The 21,312-nt window shown below is 39.5% G+C and overlaps 1 protein-coding gene across 1 annotated transcript; it reads right to left on the bottom strand.

The window, feature by feature from the left end:
• Positions 1 to 6,416: 6,416 nt before the first annotated feature.
• On the bottom strand, positions 6,417 to 13,537 carry LOC149404589 (putative disease resistance protein At4g19050). Its single transcript, XM_089606742.1, has 2 exons — positions 12,841 to 13,537; positions 6,417 to 9,961 (listed from the first exon to the last, which is right to left on the bottom strand). The coding sequence occupies exons 1-2, from the start codon at positions 13,529 to 13,531 to the stop codon at positions 6,603 to 6,605; spliced, it is 4,050 nt and encodes a 1,349-aa protein (XP_089462868.1). The 5' UTR covers positions 13,532 to 13,537; the 3' UTR covers positions 6,417 to 6,602.
• Between the last annotated feature and the right edge of the window lie 7,775 nt (positions 13,538 to 21,312).

Genomic DNA, 21,312 nt, shown 5'->3' with positions numbered 1-21,312 from the left:
ATAAACAAGACATAATACTTATAACCATCTCTAGACACATGTGGTGCAGGTCCCCATAGATCTAATGGACAACTCAAATAGTTTTGTGGTTTTTGAAACTGAAGAAGGAAAGGATTTCTGATGCATTTTGCCAAGAATGCAAGAAGTACATTTTGGAACTTTGTTTATTTCATTTATTGACAGAGGAATTACAAGACTGATAACAGTTGAGCAAGGATGGCCTAAACGTCTATGCCAGATCTCTATCTCAGATTGTTTACAGGACACAAGACTATCTTTGATTGAACGTGTGAACAAGGACTTGCTGACATATTTGACACGTTTGAGACATATTTGACACGTTTACAGTAGTTACAACTACAACACTTATGTAAGGACTGGTTATACAACAATTTTGACTCATCTAGGTGACCAGTACAAACAACAGGCTTGAGAGAGCTTGACTTTGGTGAGGCTTGAATTGGAATTGGCTTGAAAGACGACAGGGAGAGGGGATACAGACCATCTCTAACAGCTCCACTCACTAGGACACGTCCATCTCTTTTATCCTTGATGTTAAATCCCAATTTTTTTTAGCTTAATTAAAAAGCTAAAAATTTCGTGTTCGAGTTACGTTAGTTTTTTTTTAATAAAGTAGTAGTGAATGATTTATTTATGTGGTAGTTTTTGAAGTTTTATTTTTTATGTGTGCTTTAGAGTGTTTTTGATTTTTTTTACCATACTCTTTAGATTACAACATATGGATATTGTATATATAAATTATATATATAATAAGTAAATCATGTGTGTATAAATATACATAGTTTATATATATTGTTATATATATATCATAGTTATAAATTAAAGGTCATATATATATATATATAAGTAATATATATATATATATATATTTATTGCATAACATAATACATAATATATATATATACATACTTACGTAATATATATATTATAATAATATTTAGTAAGTAATGTATTATATATATACACATACTTACGTAATATATATATATTATAATAATGTATACTAAGTAATATATACATGTGATCTTATATAATATAAGATAACGTATACGAATATATATATATATATATATTATAATAATGTATACTAAGTAATATATATATATATATATATATATATATATATATATATATGTGATCTTATATAATATAAGCAGATAACGTGTACAATTCGTATGCTTAATAAAAGTAATAATAATAATTATTATTATTTTTTCTAAGAATATAAGTAGGATTATGGTTTGGGCTTTTAGGGTTTTGGCTTTTAGGGTTTAATTAAGTCATATTTAAGCATCCATCCTCTTCTTTTAACGCTCTTTCTCTGCTCTCTCTCCCCATCCATCCCTTGGTTTAGAAATTCGCAGCTCTTTTTAGGTTCCAATTCTCTTAGAGCGTACAATTCCTTCGACGATCTACGATCGTAACTCTCGATATCCAGGTGAGAATAATCTCACTGCAACACAGATTAGTTCAAAATAAATTTGATGAGTGTTTATTCATGATATGACTTGTTTATAGATTTATATGTTTGAGTATGCGATTTGTTATTTGATTGCGTGACTAGTTGAAGTAGTTTGTGATTTATGTGTTGTATGCCATGTGATGTTACGTTAAAGTATATTTGAGATATATGTTTTATTCTAGTCATGTTTTTGGTATGAGAATGTATATAAAAGTTTTTATGCTCATCTCATATCAGTATGTAACGTAAGATTCAAAGTGAAAAGATAAAGTTAAGCAAGGGAGTCATACCGCCTCGAGTTACGGAGGTATTATGGAGAATTTCTCGGGCCGAGGCTCAAATGGGGAAATTTCTCGGGCCGAGGCCCTAATAAGTTTATTAGCTAGATTGAGCGAAGTGTGGGCTTTGCAACCCCACATCTTCGTCTCTAAAGTGATCACTGAAATAGGTATGACTACCCTAGGGGCACCCCGAACTAAAAGTTGATAGAAGCAAGAAAAGAAAGATCAAGTCATCAATTAGTTTAAAATACTAATAACCGGCTCATGCATTGCATTACTTTATTTTGTGAGCTTTATATTATTCTCGCTGAGCGTAAGCTCATCTTTTCGAAAAAAAATATGCGTCTGTGTTGTAGGTAAACAACTCGCAAAGAACTGAGTAGGGTGGACTAGCGGCGTCGATAGCGAGAGGGCGGGTCATGGTTTCCATTCACGAAATAAGTCTTCCGCTACAAGTTATTAAGAAATAAATTTTAAGGTTTTTGTTTTCTTTATTAAGAAATAAGTTTTCCGCTACAAGTTAAGATTTTCTAGTTCATTAAAGTTATTTTATGGATTACGTTTTATTTTTCTAGTATGTTGGTTTGAATTGAGTATCTCATAGTTTTCATATTTGGTTAATTACTTCTCAAGATATTTTGAAACGCAATCTATTTTTTTTATTTAATGCTTTTGTTTCTTTTTAAAATGTTTACAATTTTGGTTCACCTTTGTATGATATGTTAAAAAAAAAAATTCCTCCAAGTTTTTTAAAGAATTTTCTAAGGTTTAAAAAGTAAGTTAAGTAAGACGGTCCGAAAAGTCGGGTCGTCACACTTGATAAGACAAGCATCACAATTGAATTCAATGACAACATGATTTTTACGAGTGAATTGAGAGATGCTTAGAAAATTTTTAGTGATACTAGGGACACGAAGGATGTTATTCATCTTGAGATGACTATGTGATGAAGGAACATGAAGGATAGAGTTACCAACGTGAGAGATAGTCACGAGAGAGCCATTACCTACAGCCAATTTGGCTTTGCCTTTGTAGTTAGTCATGATGCTCAAATTGTCAAGCTGAGAGGTGACGTGATTTGTTGCACTACTATCCAGATACCAGGCAGGCTCAGGCGCACCATGGATGTATCTTGCAAGGTTGACTTGTGGTTGTGTGACTTGCTCGAGTTCAGCCACATTACTGTAATCAACTGCCTGTGTTGTTGTTTGAGTGTAGTAAGCCTCTTCAAAATGCTACTGATCATCCATATGAACCTGATTTGCTTGAGGTTGTGGTTGAGCTTGACTCTGGCTTGGATCAAGTCCTGGAAAGTGAACATCAAACCTGTGGAAACATTTGCTTGTTATGTGACCAAGGCGACCACATAATTGGCATTGAGGTCTTCCATGTCCTTCAAATTGACCTCTACTCCATGGCCTTGAGACTGACCTCCTCGTTGAGATCCACCACGGTACGATCCAGATCTGCCGCCTCTATTGAATCCTCCTTTGTTTGGCTGATGATGATAAGCCGCATTTGCTGCAGATTAGCAGATAGACCATGGTGATTGGAGTCTGGTGTGGAATTGAATGCTTCAAGCCTCAGCTCCTGAGAATAGAGCATGAATTGAACCTCTTGCAACGTCAAATCATCATGCCTTGAGGTCAAGTTTACAACTATTGACTCATATTCCTAGCCAACTCCGCCTAGGATATACAGGATCAGCTCGTCATCGCTGATGATCTGACTTGAGGCATTGTGGTTATCGACAATGCTCTTCATCTTGAGAACATATTCATCAATCGACATTGAGCCTTTTTTTGTTGTCTGTAGTAGGAAACGAAGCCGTAGAGATTTGGCTTTGGACGACGTGGAGTTGAGTCTGTCGATCATGAACCAGACCTCTGCCGAGCTTCTACACTTGTTGACGTGTCCAAGCATAGACTCCGTTATGGAAGAAAACAACCAGCTCATGAGAAATTGGTCATACCTCAACCAGTTTTCATATTGTGGATTTGATAGTCGAATCACCGTCTGAGTAGACTCATCTCACGATTCAATGAACTGAGTTGGAGTCAGAGTAGTGTCGAACAGGATGCCATCAAACCTGTGAGCTCTGACAGTCGGAAGAACTTGAGATCAGCATAGCACGAAATTGTGCCAATCAAGATGAATCGGTAACTGATTTAGATGCCCAGCAAACGTAGGAGCATTCTGAAACATCGTAGAGGACTTGCTGGAGACTGAAGACGAGTGCGACGCCATGACTGAGTAGTCGAAGCTGGATCGGACAAAAAATCACAGCTCTGATACCACGATGATTCTCAGATCTGTACGAGAGAATCAGAATAAATGAGAATTGTATTGAATGTCTCAAAAGGTACACGAGTCACATCATTGGGTATTTAAGGACCCAATTACGTAACAGAATATGCCAGCGTGGCACATTACCTAAGCCAGCTTGGCATGTACATAAGCAGAGTAAAGGTAGAGTAAAATACGACAGTAATAAAGTGTGATGAGAGTCCAAACGACAATCATCACTAACAATTTGAAATCGCTTTCTTTGTTGCTCTTTGAATACGTTAACTTCATACTGACACACACAATTACCATGTCATTTAGCATATAAAAACAAATAGATCAAAGTACATTTATTTAAGCATTTGAAATATACATACCAATAATATTCACTTCTATTAAACATGTGTTCAATTATGAATTGATTAAACTGGAGATACCATTGCATAAGGAACTGCTTAAGTCCATAGCAGGTCTTGTGCAGCAAGCAAAGCCTTGTTAGTTTATCTCCAATTTAGTAACTTTTTGGTTGTTGCATATAGAAAAAGCAGTATTGACATTCACCTGTTCTAATTCCCAAAAAAATTAGCAATAGGAGACAATATTGCTCTAAATAACATGTGTTTGACTATAAATGAGTGGATCTCACTGTAGTCTATTCCTTCTTGTTGCGAGAATCGCTTAGCCCCAATCTAGCTATAAATACAGGAGTCTCATCGTCCAAGGTTGCCTTTTGCCATAAGGTTGAAACAAGCAGTGGTTTTTCTTCGCACTTGAGGCTGGTAATCATCTAGCCCTCAGTTTTTAAAAGAGGAACAACAAGTGCAGCTGTCTTGCTTTCAGGTTTGACTTTTGTTGGGCGGCATTAGAAGAAAATACGAGGTACATCGATCGATGGAGGTTTGGACGTGACATGGAACGATGGTGACTGCTATCACCGACGAGGAGACGTTATGCGCATAGGCGGCTTGACTAACTCGGGGGGCTTGAGTGAGAGACCAAATATGGGCATTTTAAAGTAGTATTAAGTCTAGTTTAAAAAAGATTTTAAGCAAAAGTTTGTTGCAACTAAGAATTCGGTTCCTTCATTTTAAGATTTTAGCCCAAGTTAATAGCGACAGAAGAACCTAATGTTTTCCCAAAATCATACTAATATACCTAATATTTTTTCGGCGCAAAACTACTTAATATTACGTTTCAGTTGCGTCATACCAAGGCCGTTAAGTTGAAAAACACGTGGCTGGCTAAGATAAATTTTCTACTTTCCACTATCTCGATTAAGGTTTTCCGTTAGGTTTTTGTGAGTATTATTGTAGAGATTTTTTTGTGTGCTTGAATTTTAATTTATTCAATATCATTCCCTTTACCGGAATGATACACAAAACGACCGCGGTGTTAGCGGAGATAAACTTTTAAATAAGTCAGTTACGTGTATATTACTAAGATTTCGTTCTTTTGATTGTATAAGTGTTTACATTTTATTAGTGTTTTTGGACTTTAAATAGTAATTTTGCTTGACTAGGTAGTATAAATAGTAGAAATACATTATTTTAGCGGTATGATCTTGGTTGTCGGCGGCGGTGTGATGACCATGATTTTGTTATTAATAGTGCGGCAAGCTTCACCACCGGCAGTAGTGTAATGAGAGTCGTGGTTGTGGAGTCAAACTCCATAATAGCATTGCTATACTCAGTGACGAAATTCATTTTTATTTCTGGATTTGTTTTTTCAAGTTCATTTTGGTTTTCAGTATTTTACGCTATTGTTTTGTAAAACTTGTTTTGGTTTTGATTGGAGATGAATTTTCCACTTTTCACTATCTTTGTAAGGTTTTTGTGTATACATGTTGATAGTTACATTCATGATAATCGGATTTTTGCGACTATTATTATAGAGATTTTTGTGTGCTTGAATTTTAATTTATTCTATATCATTCCTTTTATCTGAAGGATGCACAAAACAAGCGCCGTGTTAGTGCTAGATAAACTTTTAAATAAGTTAGTCATGTATATAGTACTAAGATGTCATTCTTTTGAATCTATAAGCGTTTAACCTTTATAATAGAATATTCCGTGCAAATTATTAAAAAAAAAAAAAAAAAAAAAACAAAACTGTTGAAATTTCGTCAAACTTTTATCACAAAACTAACACATGGAACGTAACGTTCTGATGGCTTAGTTTTTAAAGTTTTAGAATATAGAGATGATAATTTTTTAGGGGAAACATATGAAAATAAAATTCTGATGGCAAACAAATCTAATTTAATTCTGTAAGGATGACAATAAAATATTATTTTAAAATGAAATGGCATATTTGAAGAATTCCATCAATTTCACAAATCACATGTAGTATTTATAATACATATAGTCAACCTGCAAATCTGTCACACATATAGTAGCGCTTCCACCAATATAGCAAATCATTATTACACAACAGCCGAAAGACACTCACTCACTCCTCACACAATCATCGTAAATCAACTGAAATATTTCAAACCAAACAAACTGTAAATGCAAAATAAAGACAAAAACATAATATATATATCACACGACTGATCACTTGTCAGATTTGAGAGAAGGAGTAAAAGGAGTAGGATTCTCGGAGGAGACTATCCCTTCCCAGCTCTCCTCAATACACATGATTTCCACTTCTCGTCCGATGCTATCGACAAAGCTCTGCTTCTCCAGCTTCGGACAGCCGTCGATTTTTGCCTTTTGCAGACCCCGAAAGCTGACCCCGAACGAGCTCAGCTCAGGCAGTTCCATCAGACGCAGCTCTTGAAGCCTCGGCAAATCGGGCAAAGCCGACGACGAAGACTCACACTTGACCAAGCCCCTGAGCTTCCCGCAGAACGTAACCTCGAGTATCTCGAGATTCTCCGGCACACTACTCGAACGCTCGAAAACGTACTCGATCACAGGGCAACAGTCGAGGTAAAGCTGCGCGAGGCTCTTGAAGCTCTCTCCCTGAACGTGATGAAACCCAAGGCTCGTCAGAGAAGCCAGATTGGATGCCCACAAGATCCTGAATCCCGACCCGAGCTTCACGGCTTTCTCCGGCGAGAAGACGGTCTCGATTTCCCCACACCGATCCAGCCAGAGTCCGGTGATGGTCTCGAAGCTTTCGGCTCCGAGGTCGGACATGCTTTTGACGAAACTGTCCTCGACGAGAGAGAGGCAATCGACCCGGCCGAGGGCGTCCTGTCCGAGCCCGTCGGGGAAGTTTTTGAACCCTCGGATCTCCAGAAACCTTCTCCGGAGGCTCTCGGGGCACCGGATTGTCTCCATGTATAGATCTTCGAAAAACTTTTCATCTCTCATTCGGTATACGTCGTCGTCTTCTTCGGAGCCGGCGATTGGGCAGATGTAGATGCAGAACCTTTGGAAGCTCTCGTCCCATTTCTTCGGGTTATTCTTCAGAGCCTCCAAGATTTTCGCGTCAGTTAGTGAGATTGACGGATAATTATTATCGCCGTCGATTGCGATTGCGAGGATTTTGCATTCTTCCCAGTTGAGATCCTTTGGGAGGCGCTTTATCCGTCCCCAATCTAAGGTTTTGACTCTCTCCAAATCCGGCAATTGAAGGCTTTCGAGACCGGTTAAGCCCGAGACCCAATACGGAAAGCTTGTTGCTTCGCAACCCCATAGGCGAAGAGTTCTTAGCCTCGAAAGCTTTTCGATCCCGCTGATATCGTCCAACTTCAGGCTTTTCCTTTCCGAGCCGACAGAGATCTCCGAGAGATCCAAATCCTTCATGTTTGTGAGACTCTGCATCTCGATCTTGGCCTCCGAAAACACACATCCTCTCAGTGAGAGCTCTCTGAGCTCAGTGCACTTTGCGAAATCGGCCGGCGTGACATGCATCGAGGTTTCTGACAAGTTGAGAATTTGTAGCCGAGTCGCGTTCCCAAACTTCATTGCTTCCCCGTTTTGAATGGACTTTGCGCCGGACAAGTTTAGCTCTTCGAGCCGCGAGAGCGACTCTGGCTCCGGAATCTCTCGGAGCTCGAGGCAGTTCCGTAGCGACAGCTTGCGGAGGCTGTCCGGACATCTGAGAAAGGTCAGGCTCTGGACCTTAGTCCCGGAGAGATCGAGATCGCTAAGGCGAGCCATGTTCCCGAAGGGCTGTTTCTTGATCTCCGTTGCCTCGAGAGCTTCGCAGCCCGAGAGGTTCAGGACTTCGAGTGCTCTGCCGGTCAGGGCTGCGATCTTCTCAAGCTTCTTGCATTCTCGGAGAAAGAGCCACCGGAGAGCCTGGATATTCGCGGCCTGCTCTGGAATCTCCTTGAGCTCGACCGCTCCAGAGAGGTCGATTTCTTCCAAGCTCGATAGTCCTTCCATTGCTGGAAGGGATTCAAGTTTTCGACAATCTCTGAGCGAGATCTTGCAGAGGTTTTCGAGCTTCGAGAGGTCGGGGATCGTCTTCACGTTTGTGTTGGAAATGTCGAGGCTCTTGAGAGACTTGAATTCGGAGAAGCTGATGTCCTTGAAGTCTTCGAGTGAAGCCATGTTTGATAGGTTGAGTCGCTCAAGCTTGGGAAGGTGATTGAAGCTGGAAGGAAGGCGAGGGAGCGCTGATCCAGAGAGATCGAGGATCTCGAGAGCTTGCTTCTTTTCCAAGCAAGGTTCGTAGAACTCTTTGAGCTTCGCTGCCCCGGTGACTTCGAGAATTCGGAGACCGGACAAGCCAGTCATTTTCGGAAGCCTCGTCAGCTCAACACACTTGTTTAGCGTCAGTCTAGTGAGGCTCTCCAGGCTGTGGACGAACAGAGGCGTGCTATGGGCTAGGGAAAAGTCCAATGCCCTGAGCTTCTTGAGCTCTCCGAAATTCTTGTTCTTGAACTTCTCCAACGAGCTAACCCCAGAGACGTCAAGAACCTCAAGATCAACGAAGCCTCTTAGGCTTGGCAACTCGGCGAGCTTTGAGCAGTCCCTCAGCACGAGCCACCGGAGCAAGGTCAGCTTCTCGAACGACAGGGAAGGAAGCCACTCGACCCGAGACCCGGCGAGGTTCAGGCTCCGGATCCGAGTCGTCTTCTCGAACAAACCGTCGGGGAATCTACTCAGGCGCGTCGCTCCGGAGACTTCTAGAATGGTCAACGAGCCGAGCTCAGCCACGGTGTCGATGTTCTCGAGCACGTCACCGCAGCCGCGAAGGACCAAGATCCGGAGCTTATCCGCTCCGGCGAGGAAGTTGAGATTCTTCAGCCTCGGATTCGTCACGACGAGCGTCTCGAGCGACTCCTTAACCTCCGGCCTGAAGAACGTATCGAGCACTTCACGACCGAGGCGTTCTCCATCAATGAACACCGTCTTCGTCTTCGTCTCCGTGGATCTCATAACCCCTTCGGCAGCCGCGATTGTGCCGAGACCCTTCCACTCATCGGGGTATCTGGCGAAGACAGCTGGCAGGCCGAGGCTCGACCGCTCGTCGAAGCCGCGGATCCTCTCATCGGGGTATCCGGCGAAGACAGCTGGCAGGCCGAGGCTGGACCGCTCGTCGAAGCCGCGGATCCTCTCGTCGGGGACGGCGAGAGCGATGCTTTCCATGGCCACAAAGTCCTCGCCGTGGTGGGCCTTGAGAAACCCGCGGGCCAAGAGGGCCTCGAAGGCCCGATAGCCTGCCGCGTAGGCCCTCTCCACGGAGTGCTTCATGAGCGCGTCGTCGAAGTAGCCCTCCAGAATCCAGTTGGCGATGAGCTCGTTGTAGTGGACGGCGCGGTTCTCGTCGCAGCCGAAGAACTTCTTGCAGTGCCAGCAACACTCGATCACCGCCACGTCATCGCACGGCAGGGATTCGAAAGCGAACCTCGCCACCGCCGCCGCCGCCAGCTCCGCCTCGGGCCGCCTGGCCGCCTCTTCAAGTGCGGGTTCCAGCGTCTTTTTTATAGTTTCTTCCAAGTCGTTTTCACCTTCTAAAATAATTTATAACAAAAAAATTATTGAAGCACGTTCCTTTTTCATCCGTTTAAAAAAAAAAAAAAAAAAAAAAAAAAACTATAAGAATTTGCTTAGCAATTAAATTTGAACTGTCTGTCTGTCTCTATTGTGTGAAAGTGATTATTATGTTTTTTATTTTTAAACAAGAAAGTTGCTATTATTGTAAATAAATGGAAACTATAAACGTTATGCTTTCTACTTGTAAAAGAAATAGCCATCAAAATTAACCTGAACAATTGACACGAGTGCGTGATAAGTTTTAACCACATCATATATTTTTCAGAAATTTATTGCACCTAACCATTTCATTGGCTATAAAATTCTAGTACAAATTTTATTTTATTAAAAAAATAGTTCATAATGGTAATTAATATAGTTTAATTGGTAATTTCACATCATCTCTAAAGTAGAAGTTATGAGTTCAATCCTCACTAACAACGAAACTGCCCTTAAAATATTAAACAATAGTCCACCAGTCTGCAGTAAATTAAATTAATTTAATTTAATGCAGACTGGTGAATTATTTTTTGGGAAATTAGATCAATAGTCTAGCCTTCTTTTAAAATAACGGTCAAAGTTTTATTTAATTAAAAAAATATTTTAGTAGACCGAAATAAATTAAATTAACTGTTTATTTTAAATGGTCAAAAGTTCAGGGGGCATTTATGTAATTTATCCTTAAATTAACTAAAACTAAAATTAATTATTTTTATTAGTTTAATTTATTTCGGTTTGATGAACTATTTTCTAAATAAAATAAAACTTTGACTATCTTAAAAAAAAAGTTTGGAGATCAGTTAGTTTCAACAAATTCTTCTTATTATTTTATTAAAATAAAGTTTGAATTATGTTTTAAAATGAGAATAGACTATCGAGTTACTTGGCCTGCCTAATTGTCCTTATTTTTTTTTTCAAAGAGAAGTTACATCATTATTAATGATAGAGTGATCCTATAACTTTTTAGCCAAACTGAAATATAAATTTCATAAAGCAGCTTGTTTTAGCCTTTATCATTGTAAAATGTTATTGATAATTTCATAAAAGAAAAATTAAACAGATAAATTTTGGGAAAATATCATTAAAAATCCTCGCAATAATAACTTATATTTTAGACTATATCATAAAAATCTTCAATTTATATTTGATGACACGAAAATATCCTGAGTTTTTTTTAAATAATTTAAAAGCCATTATATTCCCTTTTTATGTCAAAATAAATATTTAATCCTTACTATTGATGATTTCTATACTCAAATACTTTTAAATTGCCAACATTAACATCATATTTATATTTAACAACCTCTAGCTCAAAATCTTGTTGATTATTATTTAAAATAAATAAAGAAATAATAAACATCATAAATTTCACAAACATCCTTAATATTTATGGATAAAATATATGGCAAAATTAGACCTTTAAATTAGACAAACCTAGATTAGAAGTTGGTAAATATACAATAAATTTTGACTATTTTAAAAATATTTGTTTGTAGATATCAATCATACCTGGGGTAAAATATTTTATATCTAAGAAAAAAAAAAGGTGAAAATAAGGGTTTTGAAACAAAATATTTTTTGAGGGTTTTTTGTGTCATTAAATAAAAAGCGAAGGTTCTCTATGATATAGTGTTAAGTCAAAGGTCTTATTGTCCCTTATACAAAATTGTGTGTTTGATTTAAATACCGGGGGAACCGGACGGGAACCGGTCCGGTTCCCCCTTTTTGGAGCTCCCCGGCACCGGAACCACCAAAACCGGAAGTTTCCGGTGGTTCCGGGGAGCTCGCCCAAAAACCGTCTCGACCCACACCAAAACTTCCCACTTCCCGACCGGATCCCGCCGATCCGCCTAGTTCCCGACGCGACGAAGACCATTTCTGCCCAGATCCCGCCGGTCTCCTCATTTCCCGGTCGGCGTCCACGGCGGCTCGCGGCACTCGTTCTCTCTCGGCCAAGGCGCGCGGTGATGGCTCGGTGCTGGAGCTGTTGGCCGAGCACGGGTGAGGAAAAAGAAAGAGTGAAGGAGGTGCTGGAGTTGTTGTGGTTGTTTAATTTTTTTTTTTTTTTTTTTTTTTTTTTTTTTTTTTTTTTTTTCTGTTATTCTTTGATGCAGAGGAGAAGAAACGAGAAGAAGGAAAAAGAAAGAAGAAGAAGAAGAAGAAAAGAAAATAAGGAAAAAAGAAAAAGAAAAATTCCTTTTAAAATGAAATTAGTATTCCATATTTGCTCATGAAAACCCTCAATTCTCCACCGTTTGTAAACTGACCTCGAGCTCCACATTTTATTTCAACTAAGCCCAGAAAAACATTACAACCACGTCCTTGTCACAAAATTTTGTGACTAAAACCGTAACCGATCGAACTTTTAATTAAATGATTTGATGGATTGCGTTGAACTTTATCATTTTGGTTTGTACTATTGAACTTACTTTTTGTTGTGTTTGTAATTTTATATTGTGTTGAAACATTCTACACTATTTTTTTTGTATATTTCTTTTATGAATTCCCCTCGGTAAATACGGTATTTGACGGTATTCCTCTACGGTAACGGTAAGTTCAACGGTACCGGTTTCCTTTTTTTTTTCTCGCTTCCCCCGGTATTCCTTTACGGTACAGGGGGTTACCAGTAAATTCGAAGGCTCGGAACGGTAACGGTAACGGTATTTCGATCCTTGGTTTTTAATGATATTTTCTCATTTATTTATTTATTTTTTTTGTATTTCGATCTATTATGCTTTGTTTATGTATGTATCATTCTATTAATTTTTTCCCCCTGGTGCTGAATCATCACAATTTTCCCTCCTGATTCATATGATCAAACACTAAAAATACAATAAAATAAAAAATGAGGTCGTACCCTTGAAATTGTGTTTGAGTGCTCCGACTACCAAAACAGCCGCCGCGGCCGGCAAAGAAACCCCGCTCCGTCCACCAAAGAACAGCGTCTGAAACTTGTCCTTCGCAATCTTCGTCTTCGCCGGACAAAGACTCTCCTGCATCGCAACCTTATCCAGCAACTCTAACCACAACCGCCCCCCCAAACCCTTCACCGGAAACCCGACCGGATCAGCCCCTCTCCTCCTCGTCACCAAAACCCCGAGCTTCTCTTCCTTCCTCAGGGGCTCGATCCACTTGATCACGTCCTCTCTCACGTCATTCATCTTCTCCGGCGCCCCGTCCAGAACCAGAAGCACCGCTCTTTTCCTCTCGCTCTTCGTCTCCTTTGGCGCCTCACCAAAAATCGTGTCGATCTTCTTCGAGATCAAGCCCTCCAATTCCATAATAGGATTGTCGTCTCTGTCACTGGGGGAGGGAAGGACGGAGAGCTGTCTGGCGAGGTCTTTGAGGAGAGGCGTCGGGTTTTTGTCGGAGAGGTTGAGGTATTTTTTGTTGAGAGAGAGCCATAGAGTGGCCGCGAATAGGGGTTCGTCATCATCGTCTTCTGTGTGTGTGAGGATTTCTGTTGAGACTTGTCTGGCCATATGTGTTTTTCCTACTCCGGGAGGGCCATAAACAAAGACTGTTTTCAGGCTTTGGAGTTCATTCATTATCTCTTTTTTCTTGTAGTCTTGGTATGAGACCTCATCAGTGACGACTAGAACGACCAAAAAAAAAAAAAAAGTTAAAAAAATATTACTAGTTAGATATATATGGTTTTGTATCATCAAATAATAATGCTCCTTTTAATTATGCTTTGTGTTTTTTCTTATGGTTTGTTTTTTCCATTGATTTCATAACAAGTCTGATGAAGGGAGCTTTTTCAAGACATGATTATGATTATAAAGATGGCGAGAATTTAAGGATTTATTTTTTAAAAAATGTATATATGCATAATGGAACGTGGAAGTACTGTCTCTATAAATTAATTCAGGAAATGATATCCTTAATGTACATAATCGTATTTATTTTATAGCTATTAACTCATAATTAATTTACTGGGAATTTTTAATTTTAAAGGACCATTTGAATTGCAAATACGCAGGAAAGTGTATTTACAAGAAAGTGATAGCCATAAGTAAGATACAAACTTATTATTAGTATTATTATTATTATTAGGCAAATTTTATGTATTTTCAAAGTTTTATTACTTCAACAGAAGCATTAAATTTAATCTAATAAACAATAGAAATCATCCCTTCAAGTTAAACTCTAATCATTGTATGCTGTTAGGCTATGTGTGGTATATTTATACGTATATATACATATTACACAAACCTGAAGTTACTGGTGCTGGATTTTGATGCTCGTCTAGCTTTTCAGAATCCTTCGTGGGACTTTGATTCTCTCTTTCCATCGATCTGATGAGTGCTTAAACTTTAGCTAATAAAATAAGTTTCAGAAGACAGAAATTTATAGTTGTATTATCGTTTACTGCATTTTTCTTATGCGCTTATATATAGATTTAGTTCCCCCAAAAAGTCATCAACAAGTTTTCTATTTCTATTTTCTGCTGTTCATTTTATAAAGCATTTCATCACATGGTTTTAAATAATTAAATTACTGCCCCATATTGAAATTGTACCGACTCTTTAAATATAAAAAATGTAGTTAAACTCATGCTTAACACTCTTTTATATAATATGATACATATGTTGTTTAATTTGAGGTATGTTCTTAATTAAGAAAAATGAGACAGATTACTAAAGCACGTTGAAATTGTAATTTAATTACCATTTCAAGATTTTTAATTATAATATTCAATTTTGATGATGTGGAAAATAATTTGAATTCAGCATTCTAGTCTTATCCTTCACGTATAAGCCAATAATTATTATACATTTATAAAATGTTGATAACAGATATAAACCAAATCCTAATCCATTGACATTTGGGATCTGAAATTTTGATAATTTGTTACGTTTTTTTTATTTTTTTTTTTCTGTTATTTCATTTGATTTATCTCCGTAAAGAAGTGATTTGTCTTGTTTTTTGCGAGTTGTAAATTTGGAAGTCGGATAGGCGATATATTTTAATTATTTCCCTTTTGCATTTTTGCTCTAAATTGATAGTTAATCGTGATAATTCTGTTAGATCTTTCCCATATTCTTTCAAATATATTCCATTAATACTATTCATAAGTTTACAATTTTGCACACATTAAGCATTCTCTACACTTTACTATATATAAAAAAAAAATTAATAGTAACTTTTGACAAGTAAAATTAGTACAACAATTATCTCACGAAATGCAACTTGTTACCAAAAACGGAGTCCCGAGAACTCAAAGAAATTAGACAAGATTTTTTTAAGTATAGACTAATCTAATAAAAGAGAATAAGTAAATGAGGGTGCGTTGAACCATAGGTCAAGCTTTAGGCTTATACTTTGTGCGTGAAAATATTCATTGTCCATCGTTCGATGTTCTTCTCCTCTATTTATAGATGTTTTGAGTCCAAGGACATGTTGACTCTGAAGACGTATTAGGTTTCAGGATGTGGGGTGATCAATCCCACGTATTTGATGGTTATTAAGTTGCTGCCCCTTCTACGTGAGTAGTAGGCGGTCATTGCCGTGCGTTCAGTCTAAACTATCGAGGTGAGTGTTTTTCTTTGATTTTACATGTGTTTGCTTTGTTTTGACTAGTCTTTGACCTACCATCTTCACTTCTCTTCGAAGTTCTGCTTGATAGGGTTCGTTCATGACTTATGAACGGGTGGTTCTTTAACCTTCAAGAGTTCTCAGGCCTATTTGAATCGAACTCAGCGCTATATATCTTCTATTCTCGGATCGTCCGAGTACTTTCTCGGACTGTGCAAATCATATGACTAACAACACCCTTCCAGTTTCTTAGTGTTTTAGTAAAAATGGTAAGGAACTAATATCATATGATCTTCAGTTCAATTATACCTTGTACACTTTTACTATTTAGTCTCCTTGGTACTGGCCGAGAAGGAATATTCTCAGAGCCTTTTAGGCTGAGGTTATTTATGCAGCGTCGTTTTGAGTTCATTTTATTTGAAACGTTGCGACCTTTCACCTCAGCCGTTGGATTTAAGAAGCTTCTTTGATACGCTTCATCTTGGTCCTCCGTTTTGAGAATATAAAGTTTCTATCGAGTTTTTTAGCGTTTTATTTTCCAATTTTAGAATTTCTTTTCTTTTTTCTCTAACTTTCCATGCGACTTTTTCGGTGAAACCTTTGATTTTCAGGCGTCTTCGCTCTCAATCTTTCTGGGCAAGTCCCCTTTATCTTTCTTTTTATGATTTTTTTATGATGCATGTTTCTTCTTCTTTGTAAATTTTGAGAAAAAGATCTCTAGTCGCGATGATTCTTGGAACCATTTCAGTGCTCTTGTTCTTAAGGTTTGCATTTTTTAACTGGTCTGTTACGGAATGGGGGTATTTCGAGACCGGATATGTGAATTGGCCCTCGAGTGATAAGAAGGATATAGCATCGGAACTTGAGGATGTCATTATCCCCTCTGGGCTTGACGTTCTCTTTTTTTGGGACACCGACTGGTATCTTGTGCTCGAGATAAGCTGGGACCGTCCAGTGTTCGCTATCGCTTTGTCCAAAGTATATCATCGACCTCCCATCCACCCTGAGCTCATGAATAAGAAGCTTAAGGATATGATTTTTTTTTATCTTTCATTGCTTTATTGATAAAGCAAGGGAAGAAATGTCCACGGAGTCTAGCGCTTCTACGACCGTAGAGAAAATCGAGGCCCATTTGGGCTTGGAATCGGGACTTGCCGATCCTCCGACTATGGAGGTCAAAGGTGATTTGGAATTAGTTCGTGGGTCCGAGCAGCCTGGGACCAGCGGGCATACGTTTGGCGTTAATATCACTACTGATGATTCTGAGGACGAAGTTTTTTAACGTAAAGAGGGCCTGTTCTCGGCCTCGCATTGGACTTCTTGGGTCACAGATAAGTACATCGAAGGCCTATACAAGGAGTTCAATTTCCCTAAAGGAATTACTGTGTCAGCTCTGAAGAGCATGAAAGGGGAATGCAATCCTCCTCCTTGGAAGCTCGCGTTTAACAAAGCTATTATGAGCACAATCGGAGGTTTACCGATGCATCCGATTATCTCCCAATTTGTCTCTGACCTGGGATGCGGCCCGACCCAGCTTATTCCCAAATTTTTTGTTGGGATGACTACCTTGTGGGCCAAGTTTTATAATTTGCCTCCGACTATGGAGGACTTTGCCAAGTTTTATAGCTTTAAGTCGGCTCCTGACTGTAGGGGTCAAAAATCAATTTTCTAAAAAATAATAAAACCGCTTAAGTTGGGCCTTTTTTGAGTGGGTTCTAAAAGATAAACAATTATGGGTTGGCTTTTTGGCTTGACGGGCTATTCCTAATGCCTAAATCATCATTTTTAGATCAATGTGCACTCAATTTCGCTTCGATTAGAGATCGGAGAGGGTTCTAGTGTGTTCGGTGTTCTCTTTCAAACGATCTGCTAGACTACTCCTCAAGCCTTCTTAAGCTTCGAGACATGCATTATTTAGGTCTAGTATGGCAACAACAGAGCTCAACAACTTCTTTCATACAAGGTAGTTCATAGGTTAGACTCCAAAATCTAAGGCTTAAGATTATCAACATCCTTGGCAAACACTATGAATCAATCAAAGCAAACAAGCACTTAGTTCTACCTAAACACACAAAACAAAACTAAAAACAAACAACCTAATAATATACAAAAGTTCCCGCAAGTCAAGAAAAAATTCCCCCCAAACTTAGGATGCTACATTGTCCTCAATGTAGACTTGAAAAACGGGGAGAAAAGACTTACCTTGCGGGGGTGGTGATCGCCCCTACTCGCGACATTTTTACTTAATGCGGATGATCTTCTTTTTCCTCATCTTCCAATTTCGCTCGGGAGGCCTCGTCCATTGATTGACCCATGTAGGAATAAGCGAGATAGCATGCTGGTTCTCCGAGTGTGGATAACTCGACGGCTGTGGAGGTATCGGATTGCGCCTTTTCTTTCTCCATGGAGGCGGTGATGGGCTCCTCTTTTTCCTCCGCGATGGTGTCTTCCTTCGTCTCCAAGGAGGTGGGGGAGGTGGACGAATGGGGTCGATGGAGATCACCACGGATTTTTTCATGCTTGGCGCAATGAGGCACATGGGTTGGCCCTAAATTGTGGTAGTTTCTCTGTGTTTTCTTGCCACCGAAATTGACAAGCACCGAGGAATCTGCAGATTCCAAAGAAGGTCTCCTTGAGGGAGCTTGAAGCTTGTGGCATGAAGGACCGGGAGACCATGCTTCTCAAGTGTCGGTGATGAAGTCACAATGTCAAAGAGACGTTGTGGGCATTTCTCCTTTGTGGGAGATAGGATTGGCGGTGGTGAAGTGGGCGGTGGGTTTGTCAGTGAAGGATCCGCCTCGCTCTCTTCGTCTTCACCTAGAGCGTCCGTCTCGTCCTCCTCGTCTTCCTCGAAGGCAACCATGAGGCCTTTATTCTCCATGAAGCTTGATATGGATTCCTCTTGTTGAGCAAAGAAGGCCTCTTGGCTGGCAATGAAAGCCTCTTGTCTATTTGAGAGCACGGACATCCAATCAATCCCGGCTTGCAACAACGCTCTGGAGTTGTCATCTTGAGGAGGAGGAGAGTAGTGAGGGTAGTCATATGAGTAATTGTGTTGACTATCCCACTCCTCCATGTAGTGGTACTCCGAGTATTGGTGTTGGAGCTCATGTTGATGTGACGGTGGGGCGTAGTATTGTTGATGATATTGCGGCCCTCCCCACGCATTGCACGATTGATCATCCCACACCTTCGTGTAGTGGTTCTCATTCTCCGGCGTTTGGTACGTTGGCCAATTGTAATTCATCGTTGATTTTTGGAATGGCCCATGAAATAAGAGAACGAACAAACGTTAGACAAAAATAAAAAAGAAAGTTCAAATAAAAACTTATGAAATGAATCCCAATTTAAAACTAGTCCCCGGAAAAGGCGCCAAAAACTTGTTGCGAATTTTCTCGCACACGCAAGTGCATGTTGTCGCAATAGTAATAAATCGTAAGAACGAGTCGATCCCACGAGGACTAGCTAAATTGAAGATTCAAGATTCACAAGTTTGAATGAGAACCTAAAAGTAATGATAGAAGGTTTGTCACAAAAATTCACTAACACGTCACAAAATGAAACAACTAGATGCACAAAAGTTCTATTGGATAAAGGGAAGGACTATGGTTCACGGGTTCATAAAACAACTTGGATTCGCTGAATTAAGAAAAGAAACAAGCTATTGAGATTCACACTTTTCACTACTCATACTCACTTTAATAGAATTGATAGATCTCTCTCAAGCATCTAACAACCTAAACCGATACCGAAATATCATATCTCGATCTCAACTCCTAACAAGCACGGCTAGCATTAAAAAAACAAGAGTAATCTCACGAGTCTAAAACAACCTAGCTATCTCTAGCCTAGGAATGAATTCTAGTAATCCACACAAAAACACAACAACCTAATATTTCTCAAGCATTAGAGTTGAACATAAAACAAGCATGAGTTCACGACATTCATACAAGCATTAAGCATAGTTGTGGATTAAGTAAAACTGATGAGAAAAACAACAACCTAACAATTCTAATACCACGAATCCTACATCGTAATGAACCCGCTACACCATAGCCCTACATGAGACTAATTCATATTAACAACCATGACAATAAAAATACTTAAAGATGAACACAAGAACAACACATCAAGAAACATCATAAACATATGGAGAACTTGAATTAAAAAAATAAGAGTTTAGAGAATAGAAAACTTTTATTAGGATTGTAGGAATGGTAGAACTCTGCAGCTCTCTCATTCTCTTCAAATTGGAGCCACAAAGTATGAACAAGTCTGGAAAATTTAGGAAAAATAATGAAAAACTAAGAAAATGAAAAGATGTTCTTGATAGATTCTACAAAATCCCTTCCATGCATGACTTCTTCTGAAAGTATTTGTGTTTTTAAGGTTGAATGAGGTTATTTTCGGAGCCATATGGACCTTTCATTTTGATCCAATGGCCAAAATCCGCTCAGAAACGCAACATTGGAAAATGCTGTTTTTGGGACCGCGCCGCGCGCCCTTTTCCATGCGCGGCGCGCAGTCCATTTTTCCAGCTTCGCGCGGTCCGCGCGTACGACTCTGGAGGCGAAAACGGCGAAATTTTCGTCCGCGCGGCGCGCGCTTCCTACCCGTTGCACACCGTTTTTTAAACGGTCGTAACTCCTAGCTCCAACGTCCGATTTTTGCAAATAAACATGCGTTGGAAAGCTAAGAGAGAGCTCTATCCAGTTCTGGAAGTGGATCATCCAAATCATCATTTAAAAATTCCAGAATCCTGAAGAAGATGACGTCGTGTTCCTTGCTTCGCTCCAAGTTGTCCAAATATGTATGAATCTCCTTGAAATTGTTCGGAATCGTCATATGATACACTAATAACCTCCTCAAGACCCAATTGACCTCTTAAACCTGAAAATCACTCATAAACACACAAAAGCTATCAAAAACACTTGAGGACTCGTTAGTTTTTAGTACAGGAAATAGGAGTTTTACGCGTAATAAACGCACCTATCATCAACACGTGTCCTCTTAAACGAATTCTCTCCCGCTATAAATAGAAGTCGATATGTCGATTTTCACACACACGAGCATATACATTTATTCTCGATATTCTTTCTTCTATTTCTTGTTCTCCGAGTTCGCCCGTTTGAGTTCTGCACTTCGCCCCTCATTGTAATACATCTGATTATTAATGAAAATATCAGGTTCTTATATTCGTTTTCATTCATTAATTTTCGTATCTCTTTTTGTTTCTTATACGACGTCTTCTGAGACCCATATTCAAATAAATCAAATATATATATATATCATATTATAATTTGTGATTGTTGAAATCGACATAAAAAATTTGGCGCCGTCTGTGGGAAATTTCGGAAAGACCAACCTCGAAAGAAGCAAGTTCACCGGAGAAAAAATACCATGTCTTCCACCCCAACTCACTATGAATCGGGAGAGGAAATCCCTCCGGGGATCAGGGCAATGCTGGATATGCAGAACAAAAAAATAGACAGTCAGGAAGAAACCAACCGGAGTCTCAATGCCCGATTAGATTCCCTCTTGACCCCTCGGAATACTCCAGATCAGCAGGCGGGATCCGGCGAAATGACCGCCTCAGAATCTGCTCGGAACGCGGCGTCAGCCGCGCAGACGAGCTGAGTTCTTCCCCCTAGAGTCCGCCTGGACTTCACCGGGATTCAGGTCTCCCAAGGGATAGATCAATCCCCGGGCCCGAGCTCACAACTCGGAGGGACTGCAGAAGAGGCCGCCACTGAAGCTACGATCGATCCAACTGGACTGCCCCCGCCCCCGC

The sequence above is a fragment of the Urtica dioica genome, chromosome 2, assembly GCF_054948205.1.
Source record: "Urtica dioica subsp. dioica isolate 48M chromosome 2, U.dioica_male_clone48M_v1_H2, whole genome shotgun sequence".
Lineage (NCBI taxonomy): Eukaryota > Viridiplantae > Streptophyta > Magnoliopsida > Rosales > Urticaceae > Urtica > Urtica dioica.
Note: the sequence above shows the minus strand (reverse complement) of the source record. Positions and strands in the feature narration are given on the sequence as shown.